We start from the raw sequence: 27,779 nt of genomic DNA, 5'->3' as shown, positions 1-27,779 counted from the left end.
AACTTCTTGAACTTTGTTTATAAATCTCACATTGGCTCCGGCCCGGCTGACATTAACAGCCCACTCGACACATTTTATGGCCGTGTCGATGGACCACCGGCACCCACAAATCTCTCCCTTGTGACTTCAAACGATCGCGATCAACTCAGATCGAATTACACTAAGCCATGTGGCCACATTCCAGACGTCGTTAAACTCCAATACACGTACACACACACAGAAGAACATACCAGGACTCTCTTTAAGTAACATTCATTAAAATATGATTAAAATGTAAACCTGTAAGCATGTATTTCAGTTTTAAGCATGCATTTCATTTAAGTTACGACTATAGTTGTGTGAGTTGTACCCCAAACCTTTATATGCGAGTGTAAGAGTGTATCTATGTCTTTATGTCTTTTTCACCTGGTCATGATTAGTCTTAAATGAATCCTCTCGGGATGCTTTAACTATGTATGTTCTGTTACAATACCATGCATTAGTCTATTTCTAAGCTCTTTTGGAGTAAAAGTTACCAATTCTGAAACCATCATAAATTATGCAAATTGAGCCGCAAGACAAGACAAAGAACTTTTCCCTCCTCAAAATCCACACGTCATTGGCTGTTCACCCAAGGAGGCGTTTTGGTCCGCTTTACCCTTTAATGCTAGAATAGGAAGTTATTTCTCATGGCCAGAGGAATAATCTCCTTTTATAATAAGTTTGCTGGACAAACTAAACAAGTCTTTCTAAATTAACTATTAAACTAGAACTAATCCTGAACCATATATGTATTAATTACAATCCGTTGTAATTAATTCACAATAGATGTGCATAATTCCTTTTTGGTCGATTTATATTATAATTGATCATGACACATTATGATTTAAAAAAAAAAAAAAAAAAAAAAAAAAAATTATATATATATGTGACAGGATTCTTGATATTTTAAATATTGTTGCCATGGCAACACATCAATCAATATTCGAGTGTTTCTGAGGCTCTTAACATCCTTCAAATTGCATGAAACTCGATACACACATCAATATTGTCAACCAGTAGACATGGAAGTTTGGGGCAGATCAGACATAGTATACCTGAGTTACAACAGCATTCTCTTTCATGGCGAAACATCAGACTTTGTCAGTCCGCCACGGACACACCCTTCAACGAAAACTCAAGATCTTTGACATTTATCATCGCTAAGGTCTTAAGATTAGACTTACAACATATGATGTTGATCTGGTTAAATCTCTATGAGGAGTTAATCACAGTGTAAAACATGTCATTTCCTGTTGCCCCCAGGTGGCGCTATTACTGTAACTGAATATTGTTATGAAGATGTCTTCAGGTCAGGACTCTAATAAAACATGTGAAGTTTGGGGCAGATCGGACATTGTTTGTCTGAGTTACTGACCGGAAATGACATGTCACCTGTAGGTAACAGGAAATTACATGTTTTACACTGTGATTAACTCCTCCTAGAGATTTAATCAGATCAATGTCATTTTTGGTCAGTCTAATCTAAAGGCCTTTGTGACGTTAAATTGCAAAGATCTAGAGTTTTCACTGAAGGGCGTGTCCATGGTGGCATGACAAAGTCTGATGTTTCGCCATGGAAAAAAAAAAAAAAAAAAAAAAAAAAAAAAAAAATATATTATATATATATATATATATTAGTCATATTTATTTTGCCCATAATTTGAGCTAATTAATTAATTGTAATTCGTTACACAAGTTTATAAATCGGTGGGAAAATAATCACAGCACATCCCTGAATAGCTGATAAATACCCAGAATGCGAGATCGGCTATTTCTTTTCTTTTAATTTTCAGCATAACCCCCAGCACCCCTGCTTCCCATGGTAATGCTCACGGGTAAAATGTTGTTCACTGTGTTTTGGATAAAAATTATTACAGAAATAAATGACAGAAATGCTATTTTGCTTGCTTTTAAAAGGTCCCGTTCTTCGTGATCCCATGTTTCAAACTTTAGTTAGTGTGTAATGTTGTTGTTTGAGCTTTAAAATTTTACAGATTTTATTTATACTCTAAGTTCAATGCCAAGCGAGATATTTTATTTAACAGAAGTCGCCTACATCGAATGGCCAGTTTGGACTACATCCCTCTACTTCCTTTAATGACGTCACTAAAACAGTTTTTTGACTAACCTCTGCCCACAGGAATACACAAAAAAGGGGGCGTGGTCTTGTTGCACTCCCACGGAGAACAGCAAGAGTTGCGTTCGTAGAGTGTGTTTGTCGCCATGTCGTCGAAACTGTGTTATTTTCATCCTGCAGTCCAATCACCTTTGTTTGGCCTTCCCAGGGACGCTGTACTTGGAGATCAATTTTAAGTTTAACTCGGTTCCCGAAAATTATAATTGTGGTATCATTACTGCAATAGTTAATGCTGGACTGCAGTGCACATAATGACCACAAGAGGGGACTATGTTTATGTATATGGCTGTTTTCCGTATGAGGTACTCTTCTGAGTGAGTGCTAACGTTGTACATTTTCTGTCGCTGCTTGTGGAGATTAAAGAGTTCAGTCTCTCGGGAATTATTGCCTTTTGTGCTCATTCGGCACAGCACCACAATAATCCACATGTAAAACTATGTGCAGCACACGTTATGGTAAGAGGCGTGACCTTTCCGGGCAAGATGCGCTAAGCTGCTGTCAAATCACAACACAGGAACCGCTGGCACAATCAGAACTCGTTACGTATTTCTGAAGGAGGGACTTCATAGAACAAGGAAGTCATCAGCCCGTTTTTATGACAGTGGAAACAGCGGTATACAGATAAGTAAATAATGTGAAAAATACTGTGTTTTTTTACACGCGAAACATGAACACATGTTATATTGCACACTATAAACACAATCAAAGCTTCAAAAAAACACGAAAAACGGGACCTTTAAAGTAAATGATTATTTTAAGTAATTTTGCTTTTTTTTTTTTAAATTAATGATATTAAATGTAGGGTATAAACAAACGCATTTATCTTCCTTTGTCAGAGGGAGCACGGGGATGAAGTGGTGGTTAAAACCAGATGCAGAGGTAAAACAAATGAAGGCTACAGTGAAGATGGGGAAAAGCGCTACAAGAAGAACAGCGCAACAGCATAGTTGACAGCGGAAGGATGATTAAACAGGATTTACAGAGGCTGATACTCCAACAGGAAGATTGGATCATACAAGAAAAAGGAGTTGATGGATGAAATGGAATTCCCCAAAAAGAAGTATAAGAAGTCTGAGGAGTGAAACATTCCTTAGATCAGGGGTGTCAAACATACGGGCCACGACAGTGTCCAATCCAGCCAAGGGGATGATTTGAACAATAATAGAAAACAGTGATGCATCAGTCGACCGGCCATAAATCAAAACGGATTTATTCTGGACTTGCACACAAACTGCTTTGCAATCATTTCCCAAAATGTCATTTGTGTGGGAATATTACTAAGTCTGTAAACAGGACGTTAACACAGGCCAGAAACAGGAGACGCTAAAGACGGATGCAAAGGAGAGAAAATACTGTACAGGCACAGAAAGCTCACTGTTCACGAAATACAGGAAGAAAAATATAAAATATTGAAATGGGGGTAGGAAAGGAAACTGTCTTCAGAATAGTTTTGATGGCATGTTCTTGCCCTCTTACCTCTGTATACAGTAGTTTTTATAAGCGCAGCGCTGCTATGTGTACAGCGGTAAACAAGGAAACGATATATTGCTGCTGTTCCATACTGTCAGAGAGTGAATTTCATTTTCATTCAGTCCATCTTTGTTTTGTGCAGGTATTGTATAATTTCACAAAACAAAAGTCAGACCTTTCAGTTTTGGCTTTAAATCTTAAAATTATTCAAACTAATTTAAATAAAAAACTGCTCATCTTTGCTTGCATCATTATGGTTGCCATAGTGGTTGCCTCTAATTTCAAGTGGCTGGCTACTTAATTTTACATAATTTTAAGGCCAGTTTGGCCTGTTATAGAGCATATAAAATTAAATAAAAAAATAAATAAAAAAATACCGGAAACCGGAATTTACTTGTAAACAATTGGATTCATCCATGAAAAATCATAATTGGGCATCCCTAATAAAAAATATTATTTTAATGTAATAGTCTTTTCACTATAAAACGGCAGTTTTCACAGAGTAGCGTTTTTATAGCTTTGTTAATCTGCAGTTTGTACGATTAATATTAATGTAGGCTAATTTTCAGTGCACTAAGGTAATTCGGCATGGTTAAATTTTTCCACCTCAGGCCCTAAAATGAATTTGACACCCTTGCCATGCATTAAGCATGAAGGACACCTGAAACCCTAACGAGGGACACTCAATATTGCTGATTAAAGGCTAGATTATAAAGCTTTTTAGCTTAAGCTGATTTTAAGTTATTTTATCTTGCATTAAATGCTTTGTATTGTAACCAATAAAATAAATATTTTTATTGTTACAACAGCCGTCTGTGAGACTTTACTTATAACTACAAACTGAGCGTCAAAAAAGAACAACCACAAAGGGGGTCTTTTACGTCATTCCTGAAGAACATCAACCTGATGGCTGGTGAGTACTTTATGGTTTAGGCTAGATTTGACTAACCCTAACCTACCTGAATAATAAAAAGGGTTAAAAGGTGTAGGATAAATGGTCACACCGACTAACAGCTTAAATAATGCTCTGACATTAAATTTCTCTATACTATACGTCTTACTGTTTGCAATGAATTTCTTGAATAAATGTCTCAATTACAGTAGGCCTATAGATAACAGTTATGATATTTATGGCTTTAAAGCAATATTTTATAAAGTAGTAGGCTATAAATAATATAGTGCCAAATTGCAGAGCTTGTGCAAACATATCCACATCACAATGATCAGATGACTTGAAAAAATGAATATTTGCAAACTCAGTTTCTCTACACTCCCTTTCAATTTCTTCTCTTTTGTTCATAACTTTGATGTTTACTGTGCATTTAGGGTATGTATAAGGTTTGCAACTTAAACATTAAAATAATATTTGAACCCATCGCTTACTTCACATATTCCAGCATATTACAAAGAGCATTCTAGGTTGGACGAGTGGACTAAGCACGCTGAGTGGAGCGCTCTGGAGGAAAGATTATCAATCCGCTCCACTCACATGCTCTGGTAGAGATTGCAAGACTTCAGCTGGGTGTGTCCAATTAGGAAGACATGCAAAATGCGCAGTGGTGGGGTTCCCTAGGACAGGTTTGAGAAGCACTGTTCTAGAAGATAGCAAGAGAGCTTGTTTCCACCACGGAATAAAAAAAGCACTCAATTTTTTCTAGCAATTGCGAGTTCAGACTATAAAACTCACCACTGTGAGTTTATATCTCACAAGTCTGAGAAAAAAAGTCATAAATGCGGCACAAACTCACAATTGTGAGAAATAGTCGGAATTGTTATTATCGTTAGTTACTACAGCCTACATTTTGCTAGCTATGCCTTTGTCACGTTGTCAGGTAAATGCATATTACCTGGTTGTGATGATTTACAAAACAGCTCTGTCTCATTTAAATTTCCTAAAAACGACGATATCAAGAGGAGGTGGATTAATTTTGTTAAGAGCCACCTTGATGGAGAGCTGAGGATCAGCTGATCAGTGATAATTTTACACTGGATAGTTTTACAAACTTTCATTGGAGACAAATGGGATTCACTGATAATCCGCTGTTACTGGTGATGGGGCCAAACCGACTATCTCCCACCTCAGCCTTCATCCTCCCGTCCCGTCAACAACTAGTGACACAGTCGGCAGTACGTGCCCACCGATGAGTTCAGAGCGTTAACAGTGGACACGCCCCCAGCGTTTGAGAGCAGAGAATACTGCTTATTTTTTTTCAAGATTTTGACAACTTATTTTGTTTACTTGGTGTTTTTTATCATTCAAATTTGGCTGGGTGGTTAATCACATTTTTCAGTGGTGTGACAAACTCAGAAAACTAATTTAAATATTGCTTTACACAGACCTTAAATCATCACTATAGCAACTGTAAAGTTATATGAACATAATCTGACACTGACTCTCAGCAAGCGATACAACACTTGCCGATTCCTCATTCTTGCATAAGATTATTTTATTAGTCACCTCCTCAAAGTCCTCCAGATTTTTGTCCAGCTGCTGTAGACGGTAAAGATGAAACTCCTGTTGAAGCTCCTCAGATTCACTGAGATTGGTCAGCATCTGTTGTGGAAACCGGTTTGGAAAGCAGGTTCCGATCTGCTCAACCACGGCACTCTCTAACCACACCTTCCCCTGACCCAACAACCGATCACCCAGATAGTACCTGTACAGATGAAAAAAAACAAACAAAAAAAAAACATGAAAAACGGGGTGAACAGAACCGCATTAATAGCCTGCATTTTCCCAGAGGAATGATTAATATATCAAAAATTATAAAAAAGGTAGCAAAATATTTAGAAAATACAGTATATTGCCAAAAGTTTTGGGACGCCTGCCTTTACATGCACATGAACCTTAATGACATCCCATTTTTAATCCGTAGGGTTTAATATGGAGTTGGCCCACCCTTTGCAGCTATAACAGCCTCAACTCTTCTTGGAAGAGGCTAGATTGCCTGGCTCGCAGTCTCCGCTCTAATTCATCCCAAACGTGTTCTATCGGGTTGAGGTCAGGACTCTGTACAGGCCAGTCAAGTTCCTCCACACCAAACTCGCTCATCCATGTCTTTATGGACCTTTCTTTGTGCACTGGTGCACAGTCATGTTGGAACAGGAAGGGGCCATCCCCAAACTGTTCACAAAACGTTGGGAGTAGGGCTGTCGCGGTTAAGGAATTTCCCTTGCGGTATTTTTGAGCGGCTCAATAGCGCGATATGCGGTTTTACCGCCATTATATTATATATATATAATAAACACACAAGTGGACATATTCAATAAACTAAATAGAGCGTTGAAACAGGAAGTGAAGTAACAGAAGAGAATGTCAAGTCAAAATAAGGGTCTACCTGACAGTAAGATCGTAGGGCTATTGTTATATGTATAATAGTTCCGATCCTCGAATCTGACTAAACAAGAGACTTTCTGTTGATATTTCACGAGTATAAGCAGAACTAACGTTACTCATCTCTGTGCGTTTCAGACGGGCTGTCAGTCAGTGCAGTTACATTGTTGCACCACAAGGTGGCGGCAAGGGACTGTCTTTGAGTCTTTAAACTGTTCATTCAAATGCACGTTCAAAACCGCTGATTAATTTAAAGAGCGATGTAATGAAACAAGCTGTTGAAATCATTTTAACTTTGAGCGGCACTTTATAAGGCACAGCTGTAATGCGTCGATGCTAAGGCAGAGATTTCACTATCCTTGCAGACAACAAACATCTCGGCCTGAAGGACAGACGCAGGTAATCGCACACGCTCAGTCGATCTCTCTCACATTCACTGTCTGTTTAGGCTTGTTTAGTACAAATCTACAGAGCCTCTGAAAGTTACCATGGTACACATTATGCTACCATTATTAACTTATTTATTATTTAGTATACATGCATGAAGTGTAAAACGAGAAGGACATAACCTTTCAAAAAATAGAAAAAAATGCAAATATCGCGGTTGCTGCGGTTTTTGCTGTCCTCTGCGGTTGGCTCGTCAAAAGCGCGGTATTATGATGTTGCGGTTATCGCGACAGCCCTAGTTGGGAGCAAGAAATTGTCCAAAATGTCTTGGTATGCTGAAGCATTAAGAGTTCCTTTCACTGGAATTAAGGGTTCAAGCCCAACCCCTGAAAAACAACCCCACACCATAATCCCCTCCACCAAACTTTACACTTCGCACAATGCAGTCAGGCAAGTACTGTCAAACCCAGACTCGTCCATCAGATTGCCAGACAGAGAAACGTGATTGGTCACTCCAGAGAACACGTCTCCACTGCTCTAGAGTCCATTGGCGGTGTGCTTTACACCACTGCATCCGACGCTTTGCATTGAACTTGGTGATGTAAGGCTTGGATGCAGCTGCTCGGCCATGGAAGCCCATTCCATGAAGCTCTTTACACACTGTTCTTGAGCTAATCTGAAGGCCACACGAAGTGTGGAGGTCTGTAGCTATTGACTCTGCAGAAAGTTGGCGACTCCTGCGCACCGTGTGCCTCAGCATGTTCTGACCCCGCTCTGTGATTTTACGTGGCCTGTCACTTCATGGCAGAGTTGCTGTTGTTCCCAATTGCTTCCACTTTGTTATGACACCACTAACAGTTGACTGTGGAATATTTAGGCTTTAATTCACTGAGCTCCTGAGAGCGACCCATTCTTTCACAAATGTTTGTAGAAGCAGCCTGTATGCCTAGGTACTTGATTTTATACACCTGTGGCCATGGAAGTGATTGGAACACCTGAATTCAATGATTTGGAGGGGTGTCCCAATACTTTTGTCAATATAGTTCAGTTTTAGTAATATCACTCAGCCCTAGTAGCTGTTCTCACACCTGTAAAAATGCTCAAAGGTGTTGGCCAGCTCCAAACCGGAAAGGAACAGCATGGGCTCCAGGAACTGCTGTAGCTGGTTCAAGGTGTCCACATTCCCAGAGTCCACTCCACTTTCCTGGATCATCTTGTCAATGTATTGCGCAAACCGTTCGCTCACCTTCAAGTGAGTTATTAAAAAAAAAAAAAAAAAAAAAAGACGTTCAAATTCTCATTGCAATGCAAAACATCTTAAATGGTCCAAAAATAGTCTTTAATATAAAAATATTAAATGTAATATATTAAATATTAATATAAAAGAATAACAAACATAAAATTTCATAAGTTTCATGACATTCTTGCAACTATTTCCTGTTGACTCACATGCATAGCGGTGAGAATGGAGAGCTGGAGCAAGGCAGCAGAAAAGCCCTGGCGAAGCGCAAGCACAAAGGCCGTGTGCTGGCCAAAAAGTTCCTCCATCGCATTCTTTAGCCTTAGGAACATACCCCTGTAACGCTCCACGAAGTCAGAGAGGCTGCACGTTGAATCTAGGAAACACTTTACCTGGAAAGCGCCAAACAAAATTACATCAGAATTATAGGAATTGATAGACATGATCTGCTTTTGGTACAGTTCATTTTAGGTTGAGACACACAGATGGACATCAACATCTTTTTATTCAAATAACCCAAAACATGCACATGTGTAATTTGTGCTGTAGAGCTCTGCAGTAAATTCCACACATTTTTAGAGGATTAGTCTCTTGCATGTTCAAGAATTTTAACTTACTACTCTTTCACCTACCAAATAAAAGAGTTGTAGCTCCTTTTAACACAATTCCTCAAAGTTAAAATAAATGTCTAACCTGTCGCTGAACAACACCCTGCCAGCACAGAGCGATGCCTGCGATGCTGCTAGCATTCTTCACTTTTGGTTTGGTAGAGGATGAAGATGAGCTTACTGCATTTGTTTCCTTATTCTTTCCCTCTTTACCATCTGTAACACAATTAAAGCACATAAATACTCTTGACAAGTTATTGCAAATGTCAAAAGCATGTTCACACACATAAAATGGCTACCAACCAAACCTCAGCCAACGTAATATGCCAGAAATTAGGGCTGCACAATTAAGTGAAGTGATACTCCAAAATCATAATATGGGTGTGTGATTATTATAATACAAAAGGCTGATGTTTAATTAAACCTTTGGTCTGCATTTGCAGCATACTTCAAAGTGAACGGGGGGCATTTGTTTGTGTCTACTACACACTTTCTAAGCATGGCGATACAGTGTCTCAGAGCAGCTCTAAAAATGTGCTCGCTTCATATCTAACTGGGAGGTGGAAAGTTTGGTTTCACTTTTAAAACTACAAGTCTAATGTAATGTAATGACACGGGACTGGAGAAACAGAGGACGTGACTATGTGATTTGGAATGACGAGACCAACTAAAGACGAGTCAACTAAAAATAGGAAAAGGATTGGTAAAAAAAAAAAAAAAAACTTAACTACATAATAAACATTATATTCCAACAAAATAATATTCAACTGGACTAGATTAAAAAAAAAAACAAAAAAAAAAAACAGACTAACATGCACCAAATATAGATCATCTTTAAGTTTTGGTTTTAATGTGTTTTAATGTGAGTTTGGTTCTTGTAACAAGGACTGGCAGCAGAACGTGGGCAAAATAGTACTCATTTTGGAGATAAATGGGCATTGCTAATTTGCAGTATCCGAACACACGTGAACATGAAAGGTACTGTTTCAATATAGTTCATGCTTTTTTCCATCATATCTTGATATCCAAGCAACAAATACATGAGATGTTTAGTATTGCAGTTCAAATTGTGAACTGCAATATTTTTAGTGGATTATCTTTAACAAATTGTGCAGCTCTACCAGCAATTCAATAGGAAGCCAGAGGAATTAAAAAAATAATAATAATCAAATATAAAGACAGCAGAACTGAATAAAAAAAATAAAGTAAATTTATAAATAAATTAAATAAATAATAAAAGGCATTTGGTCATGGTTAGTTTGAAGTTGAGCTGAGCAGATGGATGGGGTGCTGCAAAATACATAAAATGAAGTCAAAGAAAAACAACAACATTAGCTTCTACACTATTACTTACTCTTTAAATCTCTGCTTCTGTTGATACCTTCTGAAAACAAGAAAAATACCTTGAAATACAGAAGCTTTCATTTAACACAATCCACAGAAGGTGGTTTAAAAATATCACACCTGTTCTCTGGATTACCAGAAAAGACTTACAAGACAGGACTACCAAATATACAAATATGTCTCATTCATATAAAAGTGCCCTGCAGTAGTGGTACTCCAGTCTCTAGAAGGAACTGTTGTGTTTTTTGTTGTAGTTTTGTAGCCACTCACTGGATTTGATGGGAGGTTTGAGCTCTTCTGTATCAACTGTGCTGGTGTCCACATGAACAAGCAAATGAGTGAGACGCCGCACACGGGAGTTGAAGATGGATGCTGAGCTCTTGCACCTCTTGGAGGATTCAGCGTTCTCTAAATACTCATTCATCAACCAAGACAGAGGGCTGAGAGTAGAAGTCTCTGTTATAAAGAAGATAAGAAATTTAAAGGAGACCTATTATGCTTTTTTACATTTACAATTTTCTTTAGTGTGTAATGTTGTTTGAGCATGGAAAAAGGTCTGGAAAGTTACAAAGCACAAAGGGAGTTATTCTTTATTTCACCGTTTCTAAACTACCTGAAAATTTCCTGAAACACATTCAAAGTGGTTGACCAATGACACACTGACAGCCAACCAATCAGAGCACATTACGGAAAAAGGGCTTCATAGAGACAACAATGCTCTAACAATGTAAAATATGTGAAAAATATAAATACATTTTTTGAACATTCAAGCATGGAAACTTATTCTAGTAGACCCCAAGAACAAAATCAAGACTTTGTAAAATAGCATAACAGGTCCCCTTTAATTCAAATCATACTTGAAAATAACATTTATGGCACACAAAACTGGAGACACCAGATTGATACAAGCACATTTTTCAGCGTCAATATATCATTATGGCATAATGTATTTCACATTAACCCTTCCCTGAACAGTATGGAAAAGCAAAACAAAAGCTGTGGTTTGTCACTTTTTATATATGAAGACTTCAGATGCAAAAGGCCTCTAAGTTCTCTCTGAAATTTTGTGTTAAAATGAACATTTTTATCAAGCTCTTATGTTTAGTTTAAGTCATTTCACTTTAAATGGAAATTAGGTCCTTTTCATTGCAATTAAAGTGAAATAACTGAACCTAAACATACAGGCTTGATAAAAAAGCTAAATTTTATAAGAAAATTTCAGATGCCACTTAGAAGCTTTAGCATCTGAAGTCTTCATATCCATTAGACTGTCTCTTCCTGTGAAGTAGGAAATACTTGGCCAGAAGAAAATTGGACAAGACTTTGGTCAGGTAACTGAAGTTTACCAGAGATAGTGATGCTCTGTACAATGGGGGTGATGAGAGCTTCCCAGCAGGTCCGGCCTAAAGCCTCTGCAGCCTCAGCATCAGGCAGGAAACGGTCAGCAAACATCTGCTCATGTTTCAGGGCGCTGTTTAACCTAAAGACCAGAGAGAGATGCACAGAAATAGAGGTTTTCATAAAATGCAGCCATAAGAATATCTTCCATCCTTTTAATTCTGCTCTATAAATGAAATACAACTATGGCAGCAGGTCTCACTTGTTAAAAAGCTGCAGCAGCTGGTTCTTGTCCTCCAGGATCTCCTGGCACCAGGTGTGAGCTTTTGTAGTATAGAAGAGATAAGTGCGGCAGCATAGCTGCTCCTTAAACACTGGCCAGAATGTGGGCTTAGGCCCCAGAACCTCAAACCCATGCACTCGTGTATCAATACCACCCTGTTGACAGAAGAAAAAAAACATGATGTAAGAGAGGCAGAATAAAGAGCATCTCAGGCTTTATGTAGAACTTTAGGCAAGTTCAGTCACATTTCATTCAATATGTCTGACCTGTTGACATCTTTTGACTCTGATCTGAATGATGGGCCAGAAACGGGTCATATTCTCCAGCAAAACCACATGGCTGGCGGAGGGTGCCACATTTACCTGTTTAACACACACAGACAAGTATCATCTTAATGCGCAGTGTGCAATCATCACCTCTGTAAGATGAATGAGAAGGGCTTTCTCACAGTGTTGATTTCAGTATTGATGTTTGTGGGATCATCTCCTCCTAGAACTACAATACGAGCTGGCATGTAACTCGAGTCCTCACTGGCTACAAGCACAGTTAGTTGCCTGCGAATTAAGAAAATAAAGGATTTTCATCAGTTGCAGTGACAGAAATTAATGTTTGCTGAAATTAGGCCAAAAAAGTTTGGTGTCATATATAAGGTGTCAAATGTAGGTCACTTAATATTACCTTCTTGTTTTTCCAACTGTTCTATAAAATCAAAATTATATTTGAAAAACAGCACTTTTGCTCATGTGATTTTTGCTTGACTATATCATATTTTATTAATGTAAATCTCATATTAGGGCAATTTTGTTGCCCCTTTATATTGAATTTGAGGCATTTTATTAATTTTGGTGGCATTTTTTGAAATTAAAATGACACTGAAATAAAAAGTGGCTAAGCCAGCATACCTGATGACCACCCCTTTATGCATGTAAATGTTGATAAAGTGGGAGCCAGTACAGCCGTTAGATTCCCAGTAGGTTTTGGGGTTTTTGTCTGTCAGCTTGTTAGCTCGATGATGATTAGAGGAGACCTCCACCTTCTCCCAACATTTGTCCTCTTTCAGTTCCACACTGGAGCCTAGAGAACATCACACAAATTCAACTAAATCCCAGGAAATTGTGATAGTTATACCTAAACTGTAACTAGTAACATAACATGACTATATTTAAATGAATATAATCAGCCAAGAAGAAAATCATTGTTCACAATATCATGTCAGTCAAATTTATTTAGTTTTTTAGCATGTGCAAAAACAGATGTTAGGCAGAATGTCAAATCTTTTCTTTTACATTAAACAATGTGGATGATGAGTTCACACACAAAGCTATCTTCTGATTTCAGAAAACCTAAAATTCACAAAAAACTGAAATATCAACACATATTTTCTCCCATATTGTGACGTACATCCGTGTGTAACAGATTAGAGAAAAAAAAAGAAAAAAAAAAAAAAGTAGGGCAGGGTCTTGGTTCTACCCATTGGTTGTTGATTAGGCTTTGAGATGAAGTCCATTGTGAAGGGGCCGGGTTTAAGTTAAGAAGTGCAACATAAGTCACAAGCCTGTTTTTTTTTTTTTTTTTTTTACAGAAAGATCCGAGTTGACATGTAAATAAATAAATATATATAAAGGGGATTAAAATTTAACAAAGATTTCTCGTTGAGGTGAAAAGCTGTCTCGTGATATTGGATAGATTAGGATAGAATATGCCACCGCTACGTTCACATTACGCCTCCACTGTCATTTTGTATAAATAAATACCATTTAATTCGGTTGGATAACGGTTGCTTCAATCCCATCCAGTGCATCAAATACGAGCAGCAGAGTCGTATGTAGTGCAGCAGGGATCAGAGTTCACAGGTCACGTGATAAGTAAGTGACGAGATGACAGACAAGACCACGGCGGAGGATTCGTTGCACAATAGTCTAATTGTCTGATAAATGTCTTATCTTGTGGAATGCGCACTCAGCACCTCTGCTCCCAACTCACAGAGTACGCGTGAAAGTAAAACGTGATTTCAATACGCATTTGGAAAGTGGCTCCCTGATGCATGCAAATATATCCCAATATGAAAGCTATCTTAGGCTGGGCTGTGTAGTTGTAACCATCTCTTAGCTTTGTATCATGCTTGAAGAAAAATTTGGTCTCTATTTGCTCTTTTTAAGACGAGAGAGAGTACTTTGATTATGGTTGCACTTATTGTTTGCACTTAAGTCAGTCAATCTCATGTCTCGTCTTGTGAGCTACCTGTCTCTTCACAACCCTAATAAATATGCATGAATGAAACTTTTACAAAATAGATGCAAGATTTTATTGCATATATATATATATATATATAAAAAACAAACAAATAAAAAAACAAATAGGCCACAGAACTGTCTTTTGTATAAAAAGCACAGCTTAGACTTTCTGCCGAACTTCGTATGCGTTTCATGGAAAAAAGAAATTAATCAAGTTGGAAAGACATGAGTGACTAAATGCTTTCCATTTTTGGTGAACTATTGCTTTAATGATTACACTTCACATCAGTTAGTGTTTTATGAACAAACCTTGGCACAAGTTCCGCAGGAACACATCAAAGAATGGAATATTGATGGGCTGATGGCTGCGACGATGCTCTTCAATCTGACCAAGGACCATCTAAAGATATAGAAATGGAGTATGTAATTAAAGAACATCAAGTAAATGTGTATTATTTACACTGATAGTCTAACAAACCATTAAGCATGTCCTCATTATGTTTTAGGAATTGACCATGTAATAACATGCTGTTTATGTAAACACCTTCTAAAGAACAAGTCTGTTCGAGGTAAGGTTAACCAGAAACCAGCATAATTATATAGGGCTTCCTTAGTCTAATTGGTAGACTGGTTGTTCAGGCAACTCACCAACTAGTCAATTTTGCAAATATCTATTTTTGAAAAGGCCCACTTTATACCTGTATACACCCCGCCAGCACACTGGTGGTCATTTTCTTGTAGAGGCTGGCATACTTCTCACAGTCAGTGATCAGGTCTCGCAGCTCTGTGACCATGAGGAGGCTGGTGCTGTGTTTGTCCAGGGCTTTAAGAAGAGCCTCTTTGGTGCCCAGCCGGCACATCACAACAGCATAGTCTTTATTCAAAGATGCAAGTCGATACAAGAAGCGGATGAACTGCTGTACGACCTAAATGAGGATAAAGAGTCATGAAATACAACCATTATGAAATTATGATCTTATAGGGTAAAATGAAGAAAAGTACCTCTCTGTCACTGACAAAGGCTGTCATAGATGACAGGCAAGGCTCAATACTCTCATGCCACGGCAACAGATCCTCTTGGTAGTTATCCAAAAACTTGTTCAAAATCCTGTTGAGTATAATAAACATGTTACTAGCACTGGCAAATAGAGCAATAACATCACTACAGTAATCAGTCACTACAGTCCAACTTTCTTGTTTGAAACATAGAAAGATAAATGTAAAAAAAAAGAAAAAAAGTACTGTTTACTTTTTTTCATGTAATTAATAGGCAAGGTTATTAATTAATGACAAAAATATTATTTTTATTTTAAACTATTCCTTGAAATGAATGGCAAAATGGCCAATACTAGTCATAAATAGTTATGATAAAACACAAAATTGAACTAAAATGCAATCAAAGGAAAAAATTCTACAGTATATATGAAAATAAGCCTATTTTGCAAGACTTAAGATTTTTGTAATGTCAAAAAATGCAAAAGACTTGCTCTATTTTTTAAAAAGTAAAATACTTATATATCATGTTAATATTTGTATTGCCTTGAAAAATTTACTTTTATTATTTATTAATTTAAAAAAGCATTGTATTGTAAAAAGCATTATTTCTACTGTAATACAATAAAAAAGTTACAGTACTTTAAAAATGAGAATCTAAATGACAGTAATGGAAACCGTTCTCTTAATTAGGGTTGGGTATCCTTTAGCACATTTTATCGATTCCTATTCTGCTTATCGACTCCCAGTTTGATTGTAATAAGATAAAAAGAGTTAAACATTTAGATATCAAAAATATTTATTTTGTCTCATTTTGCAAAACATTGTGCTGTAGCTGAATATCATGAACAAAAATCAGCAGCCTACAGAACATTTAAATTAAATTTTGCATACGGTTTTAACAAAAATACCACAGCAAAAGCAATAAAAACTAATAAAAATTTCAAACATTATTAAAGACAAGTAAAGAGTTCAGGTAGAAAAATTAAAATCAAATGTAAAATAACACTGTCCTTTTATTTTATTTATATATATTAATATATATATATATATATATATATATATATATATAAAAAGATGCTCTTTGGGGGCCGATCACCAAGATCATGATCTGCCGATTGCCGATCACTGCCGATCACAGAATGGCAGGGGAATGGGAATCTTTTATCTATAATCTAGCAGAGTTTGCACCATTTGTAGAAATGAAACTAACTCTAAATTAACTGTATTGAGAAAAAAAACTATAGAAATAGGCTAGAGTCAAGATCTTGAATAACCACCAAGTGTTTATTTTAGAAAATGAGATAACTTAAGGCTACTGTAGGCCATCTTTCCCAAATAAAGCAGAGTAACATAAAATTATTCCAAACAAAGAGGGGTTAGGTAGACCAACACACATCAGATCAGCTTAATGGGATGTAGCCTCTTAAAACACTGATTACATTTAATAATTGGCAGCTATATGTAAAACTTGTTACACCAAAACTGGCTACTGCCACAAACGTGATGTCTTTCCACCTCATACTATCCCTGCTGTATGGTTCACGTCGTTTAAATGCATCACTCACAGTCGGCTGGTTGAGGGATGGGGATGTTGTTGGCTTCGGCAGGTTTAGTTTCTCATACTCGGCATATTCAGTTGTATGGCGTGTTCCAAGATGCCTAATCATGTTAGTGGTGTTAAAATGACGTTGCTTGCTTCTACCTCGAGGAATTTAATCACGACATACATTGCAAACGGCTAACTTTACGTCTTTATCGTACACTTTGAAAAACTTCCAGACGGGAGAACTCATGTTGCCACTGACAAGCTCAGCTCTGCTGTTGTGTACGTGTGCGTGTTTCACACGTGTTTTTACGTGTGAAAAAGTCACGCAAATAATTGACATCACGTGATCAGCTTTTTTGATCGGCGCTTTTGGGGTTCGCCGATCAAGCTATTTTTAGCCAATATCGGCCGATCATGATCGGTGGATGATCAATCGGAGCATCACTAATTATATATATATATATATATATATATATATATATATATATATATATATATATATATATATATATATATATATATATATATATATATATATATTTATTAGACTGAGAGAGAGAGAGACAGAGAGAGAGAGAGAGAGAGAGAGAGAGAGAGAGAGAGATAGAGATGAATCCTTATTAAAGTTACAAAAATTTATTCAGTCAAGATCAGTGAGTGATTTTCTTTGTCTTTTGTTGTTTGATTACCATTTAGCACACAGACGGCAGTAGGTCTATTAGGCTGCTGTCACTTTAAGGCTTTATGCGCGGATCCAATGTACTGATACACATGTTCTTTCTCAACTGTTTACTCTTACTTTAGACATAACCTTACACATTTACAAGAATATTTTGACAATTTTGTGTATATTTGTCCGTTCAAGCACAAGAAGACATGAAAGAGAACTCAATTCAGTATTCTCCCGCATTAGAGGCGTTTTTTTGTGTGTGCGCGCACTGAAAACAGCGAAATGAGTTCTTTTTCACATCGTCTTGCTCTTGAATGGTTTGAAATTGCATTAAAATGCACACACAGCAATCAATAAGCGGACTCAAGTCTTATCGAATCCATGGCTTTTGGAAATTTGGAACCAGTTCTAAAATGGAACCGGTTCTCAATACTCAACACTATTCTTAATGCAAAATGTTTAAAAAACATTTAATTTCAGGGTCAAATGTGAACATGTTTTGTGAGTGTATCTACCTCAAAGTAGCTTGAAATATCTGTTATCTATTACCTAATTATATTTAAGACAAAGGCTCACCTAAGGATGGAAAGCTGTACAGCCCGATCTGCTCTGTGCTGGTCCAGGAGGCGGATGAGGTCCTGGAAGGTGTCTCTGCTGCGAGTTACTTCGTTTCTCTCTTCCTCCAGTTGGGAGGCGTCGTCGCAGAGCAGCTGCTCCAGGGTCAGTATTACCTCTTTTGTGGCTGGCATTTCCTTCAGACTCACCACCAACATCTTTAGCTCTGTGTCCTTAAAGTCATGCTCTTCTTGAGACTCTACAGAGGCAAACAGTGCTGCATGTTACTTTAAACAAGGCAATTTGAGGTACAAATATTTGTATCCCAAGTCAAGAGAGAATGTTTATGGTTTTATTAACATTCTGCTTATTACATGGCCATGGTAATCATTGTTTTAGAGACAACTATTTATTTTGGCCCAATGCCTTCATTAACCTCCCACTGTTCAAATCATTCCCACATTCCTGGTTAATTATGCTATGATGGTAATTATTAGTTGCTTGTTAGCAGAGTTTGTGATTTTTCAAAAGCATCTAAAAGCAATTAAATTTGGCAAGCAGTTACAATAATGCATGATGATACCCTTTTTCTCCAGTTTGTGGACCATGGAGATGTGGTTGAGGGCTATGATGGCCAGCATGCTGTGTTGATTCTGAGCAGAAAGGCACTTCTTCAACGTAGCACTGACATTGCAGGCGACTAGCTGCTCCGCCAGGCTCTTGTGGCTGGAAATCAACATGATGATGACCAGCAGCCCGTTCCGCACAGACAAACCACAACTGCATAAATCACAGTAGAAAAAGTGAATTCAGTGAATTCAGTCAATTATGGTACATCTAAAACAGACTTAAAAACCTCTTACCCTGCTGTGCCGAGCATGAGGTCAATGGCAGAAGGGATGGCACACAGGAGCCCTTTTGAACCTTCCGGTGTAGCAGAGCCTATGCTTGCAAAAATCTCCAGCATCATCTGAGTGCCAGACTCAGAAAGGGGCAGACACGCAAGCACACTGCGGGGGTCATGTTTACTGGCACCTGTGATGACCTTCAGAGTCTGGGAGGGAAAAATTAATATTCGTCAGGCACTCTGAAGATTCAATACTTCTGTATCCATAAATGTTTATTTGCAGTGTACTGACAATGTGCTTCAAAAAGATTCTGCTCAATAGATATGAGAATAGTAAGGAAAGTAATGATTCTAGCTCTGCTTCCACTCAGCCGGGGTGTAGTTTGCAGGGGGAGAAACCTGGCTTTCAAATATTCCAAGATATGACAGGAAATTAACATTTACAATATAAGCAAATTTTAAGTCAAGTAAATAAAATAAAATGCATCATATCCTATGTAACAAGTAACTGTTAACTAGGCTATTACTTTATTTCAGTTATGTTATCAACACATGTGTGGATGATACCACAAGACCGTTTTGCAAAAATAAATAAGCCAGTGATTATAGTTTATAAAGTTTTAAATATGTATATTTTTCTTACAAAAACCCATCACTTTGCTTCGCTTCAGGCCTTTATTAACCCAATGGAGTCGTATGGATTACAATTATGGATGGATGGAAGCGCTTTTTGGGGCTTCAAAATCTAGGACACTATTCAATGCAATTACAAAGCTGGTAAGAGCCAGGATATTATTTAATATAACTCCGATTGTGTTCAGCTGAAAGAAGAAAGTCATATACACCTAGGATCGCTTAAGGGCGAGTAAATTATGGGAAAATTCATTTTTGGGGGAACTATTTCTTTAAAGCTAAACAAACTACTGACGTGTGGGAAAGGTACTATACAAATAAACTTCACATTCACATACTGCTCACATTTGTGCATGATATTAAATGCATTATAGCAGCATGTTTCAGATTAACTTAAGTGCAAGATGTGCAGGGCCAATCTGCCATAAATGAGAACACAACTGTAATAGAATGTTGTAAAATCTAAAATGCTTTAGTTGCCCGTGTCTCTGCGTGTTGTGACGGGAAGAGCACATTCAAAACGGGAGTTACACATTCTGACTAGCGCGTCAAGTTCACATGTGCATTCACATACTTTTGTGCAGATGTTGTAATATTACTTTTATGTTGTATATATCTTAATCTCATATAAGATGCGTCAAGTTGAGTTTATTAACTCGCTAGCAAACCTCTTCAGTAAACCGGTGTTCATTCACTCTTCAGCATCAGCTCAAAGGGCAATGCCAGACATTAATGATTTGGAACAATCATATTCATTTAGATGTTTCTTTTTCAAAAACATTAAGATGCATTATTAATTATAAGAATTATTTTCTCGTCATATTTTCATGAGCAGTATGTTAAAATAAATTAATTATTGTCATGACGCAGAGTTCTAAAAGAATGCATGAACAATGAAATTCTATACAGGCAGAACATAACTTATGTCCCTGAAGGCATAAGAACATGTCACAAGAATCCTCACTCACCGCCAGTGCAATCTGCTGCACCTGTATACAAGTAGGATACTCCTGCATGCAGCACAGGATGGCTTTAACGCCGCCCTCTGTAGCGAAGGAGACCCTCCACTCATATTTCAGCATAAGACTGCGGGTCAGCAGCAGCGCAATGACAGCGTTCTGCTTGGGCTGACTGCCAATCATCTCCACCAACATCTTTAAGACTTTGTCACTGTAAAAAGAAAAATAAGTTATTTTAAATACTTTTTTAGTGATATAAACTAATAAAAGTTATTCTACATTACTGTTTATGGAACGTAATGCATTACGCATTGCATGCAGACAAAGGACCCTTTTCAAAATTTCCCAAAAAAATTGTGACTTTTTTCTCAGAATTGGACTTTATAACTTGCCAGGTCGAGTTTATATCTCACAAGTCTGAGAAAAGAAGTCTGAATTATGAGATATAAACTCTCAATTGCAAGTTTATATCCCGCAATTATGACTTTATAACTCACAATTGCGAGTCAATTTTGAGATAAAAAGTTGCAATTATCTTATAAATTGTTTTATTCTGAAGCAGAAACAAGCTTCCATAATAATTATACTGTAAGGACACCCTAAAATAAAGTGAACCTTTAAAAAATAAAATAAAGTTAGTATTATATTATGCATTAAAAAAAAATATATTGTACACTACAATTATTTGTAATGCAATGGTAAAGGTGGAAACATTATTATGGATTTTGTTTTTGCTACTGGAGCAAATGCATTTCTTGTTCACTACTATATAAGTTCACCCAACAATGCGACTTCCGCTTCAGAGAACCCCCGAAATGTGAAAAGGGTCCATTTCATTAATGAAAAAAGGAGTGATCTATGAGTCTATTAAAACACTATGGGTAAAACTACTCATTATGTTCAAAACATAAGCTCATTAGGAAAATTTGGTAAATTTTAATATGATATGTATAGAATTATGTAGTATATTATATAAGGTGCTGTAAAAAGAAAAATGTTATCTTAGCACCTTTAATAAAGTTTAAGTTAAACACTTTTTTAAAAACATTTTTTAATTAAAGTGTTATACCGAAAGGCATTCAATTGCAGTTCCAAAAATGTTAAATAAGAAAACACAGAACTGAGAGTTGTGGTATTTATGGTCTGTAAGTCCCACCGGATAGTTTGTGCCGAGTCTGATCTGAGGGTGCTTCTCTCCTGAGGTCCCTCTTCCTCTAGAATCTTACTGATGACTTTCATGCCAGCCAGCTGCAGACCGGAGTCTGAGCTGCTCTTCTTCATGATGTCCACCACCTCCCCCATCTTCTCTAGACAGCTCTTCTTACCCTGCACCTTTGGACTGTTGAACACTGCAGTGAACAGCAACACAACAAGAAACACTTGCTTAGAGGGAGAAATGTACATCTACTTGTTTTTGAACACTACTTTAACCCAATAAATCAAAGAAATTCAGATGAGACGGATAAGAAACACCACTGGATGTGGCTTTATTTTGTTAACCACCAGGGCCTAAAACTAACGTTTTGCCACACCTGTCAATGGCCGGTGACTTAAGAAAATTTACCAGCCATGAATATTTTTTTTTACCGGACATGAAACATGAAACATTTTATACAGTGAAAACTACACAGTGTTATTTTGCATTTTAATACTTTATTACATTTCTGTACCATTTCTTACCTACTACTGTTAGACCTACCTGAAAAACTTCAAGCATTATTTTTCATTTGTATCTTTGTTCTATTTATTTGTTTGTTTACTTGCCTTTAATAATGTTTGAACTTTTGGCAGGGCAAGTAAAAATATGAACCACTGAAGCCCAACTTGGCCAATAGATAAAAATCCTTAGCGTTGAGCCCGGGTGTGCCTCATACGTCCTGAAAAGTGAAGCTGCGGGCTCTTTGATCGCCCCCTGGAGGCTGGATGCAGTACAGGTCATAAACCCCGCCCTCTCAATACAGACGAATGAGACTTAAGTTAAAACATAAAAATAAATTATGCTTCAAATAAAATTTTCCAAAAGATGGTTTTGGTCATTTAAGGTAGTTGTTTTCACGGCGATTTATATTCAATTGTTCGTTTTTGTGATAAGTTTGATTTTAGAAACGGGGCGTGTCGTCATGACTCACAGTTGATTGACAGCTTCTCTGAGGACTGTCGGGGCTTCGAGGGGAGATTCAAGATATATAACTATCAATTTTCAATTTCTGTGTTATTTCACACCAACAAAATGAGCTGTTCAGCAGTAAACTGTACTAACTGACCTACAGGATATGACGGATATCTGAGCTTTTCTCGGTAACGTTAAATGTGGGCTTCATAAGCTATTATGACATTAATAACATTAATAAACGTTATTAGTTAAGATAACATGCCTAACATTAGCCATGACAGAAAAATAAAGATAGGTGATCGTTATCTTGTTTTTACTAATTAATTTATGGGTATAAAATAATAATTAACAGGATAAAACTAATGATAGCCTACTCTAATTACAGCAATTGATCTCCTGTAACGTTAGTTTAACCCTTTATTTAAAATGGCAGGACCGTTTCTGACATTTTAGAGTTGTTTCTAGTGGCATATTATATTGAGTTTATCTACTGAATTTGCTGTTTCAAAAATATTATTGCTCTAGAAACAGAATAGCCTATTATTTTATAGGTAGAATTTTAAATTGTGTATAATTTATATAGCCTATGTAAAATACGTCAATGATGATGCAGTAGTCTGGGCGGAAGTTTGATACCGCGACTCCACCTCCGGCTCCACTGACGATTCCTTCTGCACGATTCCTTCTGCACGATTCCTTCTGCACGATTCCTTCTGCACGATTCCTTCTGCACGATTCCTTCTGCACGATTCCTTCTGCACGATTCCTTCTGCACGATTCCTTCTGCACGATTCCTTCTGCACGATTCCTTCTGCACGATTCCTTCTGCACGATTCCTTCTGCACGATTCCTTCTGCACGATTCCTTCTGCACGATTCCTTCTGCACGATTCCTTCTGCACGATTCCAAACTTTTTTTTTGTACGTTTTTGTGTAACGTGTCAGCGCTTCTGTTTTGGCTTCTGTTCAATACAATGGAAGGAAGCGGCGTCGCGGCATCCATCTTTTTTTACAGTCTATGGTTGAGCCATGCAAGTTTTTGTCTGCCTTGGGCAAATATATCTACTGCAGCATAAATGGTATAACTCCACTGTTGGACATGTTTCTACTGTCACAGGGTGTGTACGGTCAAATTAAAATATTGTATTCACAGACATTCATCATTTTTAAAAAAAAAAAAAAAAAAAAAAAAAAAAGTTCCACTAACAATCACATTCAAAAAGCAACAACAAAAGGCTCGAAACAAAGACTTGCCTTTCATCTTCTCCTCCAGGTCGTCGGGATACTTGGTGTCATCTTCACTGGGAAGTTCACTTTCTGTCTCGCTGCCTGTGTCTGCTGGGATCTCTTTCTTGGCTTTCTTGGACACAGAGCCCATGATGCAGGAAGAGGCTGAGGAGGAAGAGGAGGCTGTGGCCGAAGATAACGATGAAGACGATGAAGCTCCTTGTCCTCCAAGCGAGCTATCCATCAGCATTTCCTCATCCTCAAGGCCGGCACCTCCACAGCTCAGGTAGTGCTTGATGAAAGTGTGGGAGCAGAGCAGGTCGCCCAGACAGGAGGCCTGCAAATTCTGTTTCAGGTAGTGGAGGACTTTCCGTGCGACCTCGCCCGTGATGGACAGCTGGATGAGAGTCGACTCATCAAGTTCTACCATCTAACAGATACCAAGAGAAAGCCGAAGAGAAAGCATGAAACAAATTTATTTAGTAGCGGGAATTACAGTCATTGCCTGGTTAATTTTAAACATTATATAAGCTGTCAATCGAATAAAAAAAACAAAAACAAACAAAAAAACTAATTAATCGTGATTAAAAAAATTGAACTAAGGCCTAATCCTGGCTTACTCTAGCCCTGTCTGTGAAACCGGGCCTTTATTATTTTTATATATTGTAATAACTTCACAGTTACTCTCCAAATTAATGTAGAAACAACTTAAAGACAGTATATTTTTAAAAATTTGTTTAATTGCATCTTTTTTATGAATGAAGGCCAGTATTACTGCTATGTCTCTATGAAATTGATTTTTTTTTTTTAAACCAATTATAGCTTTCAGTTATTGTTGAATATCTATCAATTTCAACATTTATTAGGCTTTAAAAAATAACTTTGAATTTAAGTGAACTTAAAACAATCTTCACATAAACTCATAATAAATGTAATTTACCTGTGGCCTTCTTTCAAATATACAAAAATTGAATAAAGTTATCAAACGCTTTACAGTCTTTACTACATAAATTATAAATTAATAGATAGATTAATAGATTAATCATTATTAAAGCTTCAATTTTCTCTGTTACCTTTGTTCTTTGATTAACATTAATGAGAGACATCACAGCAGCTGGTTTATTAGGCTGCTTTGACTTTAAAGGATTAGTCCACTTTTAAATAAACTTTTCCTGACAATTTACTCACCCCCATGTCATCGAAGATGTCCATGTCTTTCTTTCTTCAGTCGAAAAGAAATTAAAGTTTTTGATGAAAACATTCCAGGATTATTCTCCTTATAGTACATGTGAATGGGCACCAAACAATTGAAGGTCATAATTAGTTTCACTGCAGCTTCAAACTGTTCAACATGGTCCCAGATGAGAAATAAGGGTCTCATCTAGTGAAACCGTGTGTGTCTCATACGTTCTGCAAAGTGAAGCCACGGGCTCTTTGATCGCCCCCTGGAGGCTGGATGCAGTACAGGTCATAAACCCCGCCCTCTCAATGCAGTCGAATGAGACTTCAGTGAAAAAAAATAAATTCTGCTTCAAATAAAACTTTCTGAAAGATGGTTTTGGTCATTTAAGGTAGTTATCACACTGATATATATTCAATTGTTCGTTTTTGTGATGATTTAGATTTTAGCTAGCAATTTGATGCTAAAAACGGGGCATGTCGTCATGATTCGAAGTTGATTGACAGGTTGTCTGAGGACTGTCGGAGCTTCGAGGGGAGATTGAAGATGTATTCACTAATTGTTAATTTTCGATTTCTTTGTTATTTAACACCAACAAAATGAGTTGTTCAGCAGTAAACTGTACTAACCGACCTACAGGATCTGACGGATCACTGAACCTTTTTCTGTAACTTTAAATATGTGTTATAAGCTAATTAATAAATGTTATTAGTTAAGATAACACACCTAATGTTAACCATGTCGGGAAAAAGCAGGTGATCGTTATCTGGCAGTTACTTATTATTTTTATGGGTATAAAATAATAATTAGCAGGACAAAACTAATGATAGCTTAGTTTTTTAAAGACTTTTAAATTGTGTATAATTTTTATAGTCTATTTAAAATACATGAGTGATGACGCAGTCGTCTGGGCGGAAGTTTGATATCGCGACTCCGCCTCCGGCTCAACTGACGATTCCTTCTGCGCATGCCCAGGCTCCAAACTTTTTTTTTTTTTTTGACGTATTGCGTAACGTGTCAGCGCCCGTTCATCAGCCCATTTTGGCTTCAGTTCAATACAATAGAAGGAAGCGGCGTCGCGACGTCCATCTTTTTTTACAGTCTGAGTGAAACCAGTGCTCATTTTCTGAAAAAAATTGAAAATTATATAAGTTTTAACCTTAAATGCTCATCTTGAACTAGCTTTCTTCTTCTCCTCTATTAGAATTCCAGCAGTGTAGAAACTGCTAAGTGTATTACTGCCCTCCACAGGCCAAAGTTTGAACTAATTGTTATATACTGTTGAACTAGCATATTGCATACAAAAATTAGTTCAAACATTGACCTGTGGAGGGCAGTATTACGCTTAGCAGTGTCTACACTGCTGGAATTCAAATAGAGAAGAAGAAGAGAGCTAGTTCAAGATGAGCATTTCTGGTTAAAACTTACATAATTTTCAGAAAATGAGCGATGGTTTCACTAGATAAGACCCTTATTTCTCATTTGGGATTGTTCTGAACAATTTGAAGCTGCAGTGAATTTTGACCTTCAACTGTCTGGTGCCCATTCAAGTCTACTATAAGGAGAATAATCCTGGAATGTTTTCATCAAAAACTTTAATTTCTTTTCGACTGAAGAAAGAAAGACATGGACATCTTGGATGACATGGGGGTGAGTAAATTATCAGGAAAAGTTTATTTAAAAGTGAACTAATCCTTTAAGAGCTGCCACAGCCCGACATGATTCTCACAACTCTTTAATTTTTTAAGATGCTATTTATTCATTTAAGACTGCTCTTATGAGGATCCCCGACAAAACGTACTCAGTTACTAACGTAACCTCGGTTCCCTGAGATACGGAACGAGTACTGCGTATGGGGAAAGGTCTCCCTTTTTCCCCGCTGCTGAAGCCTTTTTCAATAACGCAGTGTAACTGCACCGTCATTGGTTCACTCATAGACAAGTTGTTGAACCAATGGTGGCGCGGCATAGCTGCGCGGCCTATGGCGACAAAGCGTGCGAATATTCCCGCCGAAATGGGCGGGGTATAGGGCTATATAAGCAGGCGTTTCGCCATAGGATTTCAGTGTCAATCGACTGAAGCGACGACCCTGAGCCGCAGCCTCGTGGCACGGCAAGTGACGCAGTACTCGTTCCGTATCTCAGGGAACCGAGGTTACGTTAGTAACCGAGTACGTTCCCTTTCGATACTTCACTCGTACTGCGTATGGGGAACGAATTCAACCACGCCGTGCCACGGCTGGGAACGATATAGCTTGCATTTGGCCAACCCAGAGGGGGGCCAAAAGGACAAGCGGAGGCAAAGCCTAACCGAACCCATGGTTACACTGAAGGAAGATACTTCCTATGGTGGCGTGAAGCGGGACTTGTTGAAGGCCGCTAATCACACCGACAGGACCCGAGCTTGTAAGGTCGGGACATCGAGGTGATAGAACCTGACAAAGGTGGACGGCGAAGACCAGCCGGCCGCCTCACAGATGTCTTGGATGGAAACTCCGTTGGACCAAGCCCACGAGGAAGCCATTCCTCTAGTGGAGTGGGCCCTGACTCCTATGGGGCAATTAGTGCCCAGTGAGGAGTAGCACAGGTTAATAGCATCCACTATCCAACGGGAAATGCGTTGTTTCGAGACCGGAGACCCTTTGGTGCGGCCACCAAA

At 37.7% G+C, this 27,779-nt stretch overlaps 1 protein-coding gene across 2 annotated transcripts in view; it reads right to left on the bottom strand.

Moving 5' to 3' along the window:
- Positions 1-27,779, bottom strand: part of LOC137020756 (cullin-9) — a 76,207-nt gene that overhangs the window by 23,648 nt on the left and 24,780 nt on the right. The window contains exons 7-26 of one of the 2 annotated variants that reach the window (XM_067386745.1): positions 23,969-24,371; positions 21,759-21,951; positions 20,612-20,813; positions 19,027-19,217; positions 18,747-18,943; positions 18,185-18,422; positions 15,399-15,504; positions 15,095-15,322; positions 14,706-14,796; positions 13,065-13,236; positions 12,611-12,716; positions 12,429-12,524; positions 12,142-12,317; positions 11,888-12,021; positions 10,812-10,997; positions 10,552-10,581; positions 9,283-9,413; positions 8,799-8,981; positions 8,438-8,595; positions 6,087-6,285 (exon numbers count right to left, since the gene is read on the bottom strand). In XM_067386745.1, the coding sequence (XP_067242846.1) occupies positions 6,087-6,285; positions 8,438-8,595; positions 8,799-8,981; positions 9,283-9,413; positions 10,552-10,581; positions 10,812-10,997; positions 11,888-12,021; positions 12,142-12,317; positions 12,429-12,524; positions 12,611-12,716; positions 13,065-13,236; positions 14,706-14,796; positions 15,095-15,322; positions 15,399-15,504; positions 18,185-18,422; positions 18,747-18,943; positions 19,027-19,217; positions 20,612-20,813; positions 21,759-21,951; positions 23,969-24,371 (3,420 nt within the window). The remainder of the gene's footprint in view (positions 1-6,086; positions 6,286-8,437; positions 8,596-8,798; positions 8,982-9,282; positions 9,414-10,551; positions 10,582-10,811; positions 10,998-11,887; positions 12,022-12,141; positions 12,318-12,428; positions 12,525-12,610; positions 12,717-13,064; positions 13,237-14,705; positions 14,797-15,094; positions 15,323-15,398; positions 15,505-18,184; positions 18,423-18,746; positions 18,944-19,026; positions 19,218-20,611; positions 20,814-21,758; positions 21,952-23,968; positions 24,372-27,779) is intronic. The other variant, XM_067386746.1, reaches the window with a different exon arrangement.

The sequence above is a fragment of the Chanodichthys erythropterus genome, chromosome 5 (assembly GCF_024489055.1).
Source record: "Chanodichthys erythropterus isolate Z2021 chromosome 5, ASM2448905v1, whole genome shotgun sequence".
Classification (NCBI taxonomy): Eukaryota; Metazoa; Chordata; class Actinopteri; order Cypriniformes; family Xenocyprididae; genus Chanodichthys; species Chanodichthys erythropterus.
The sequence above is the reverse complement of the archived record's forward strand: the minus strand, read 5'-3'. Positions and strand labels throughout refer to the sequence as shown.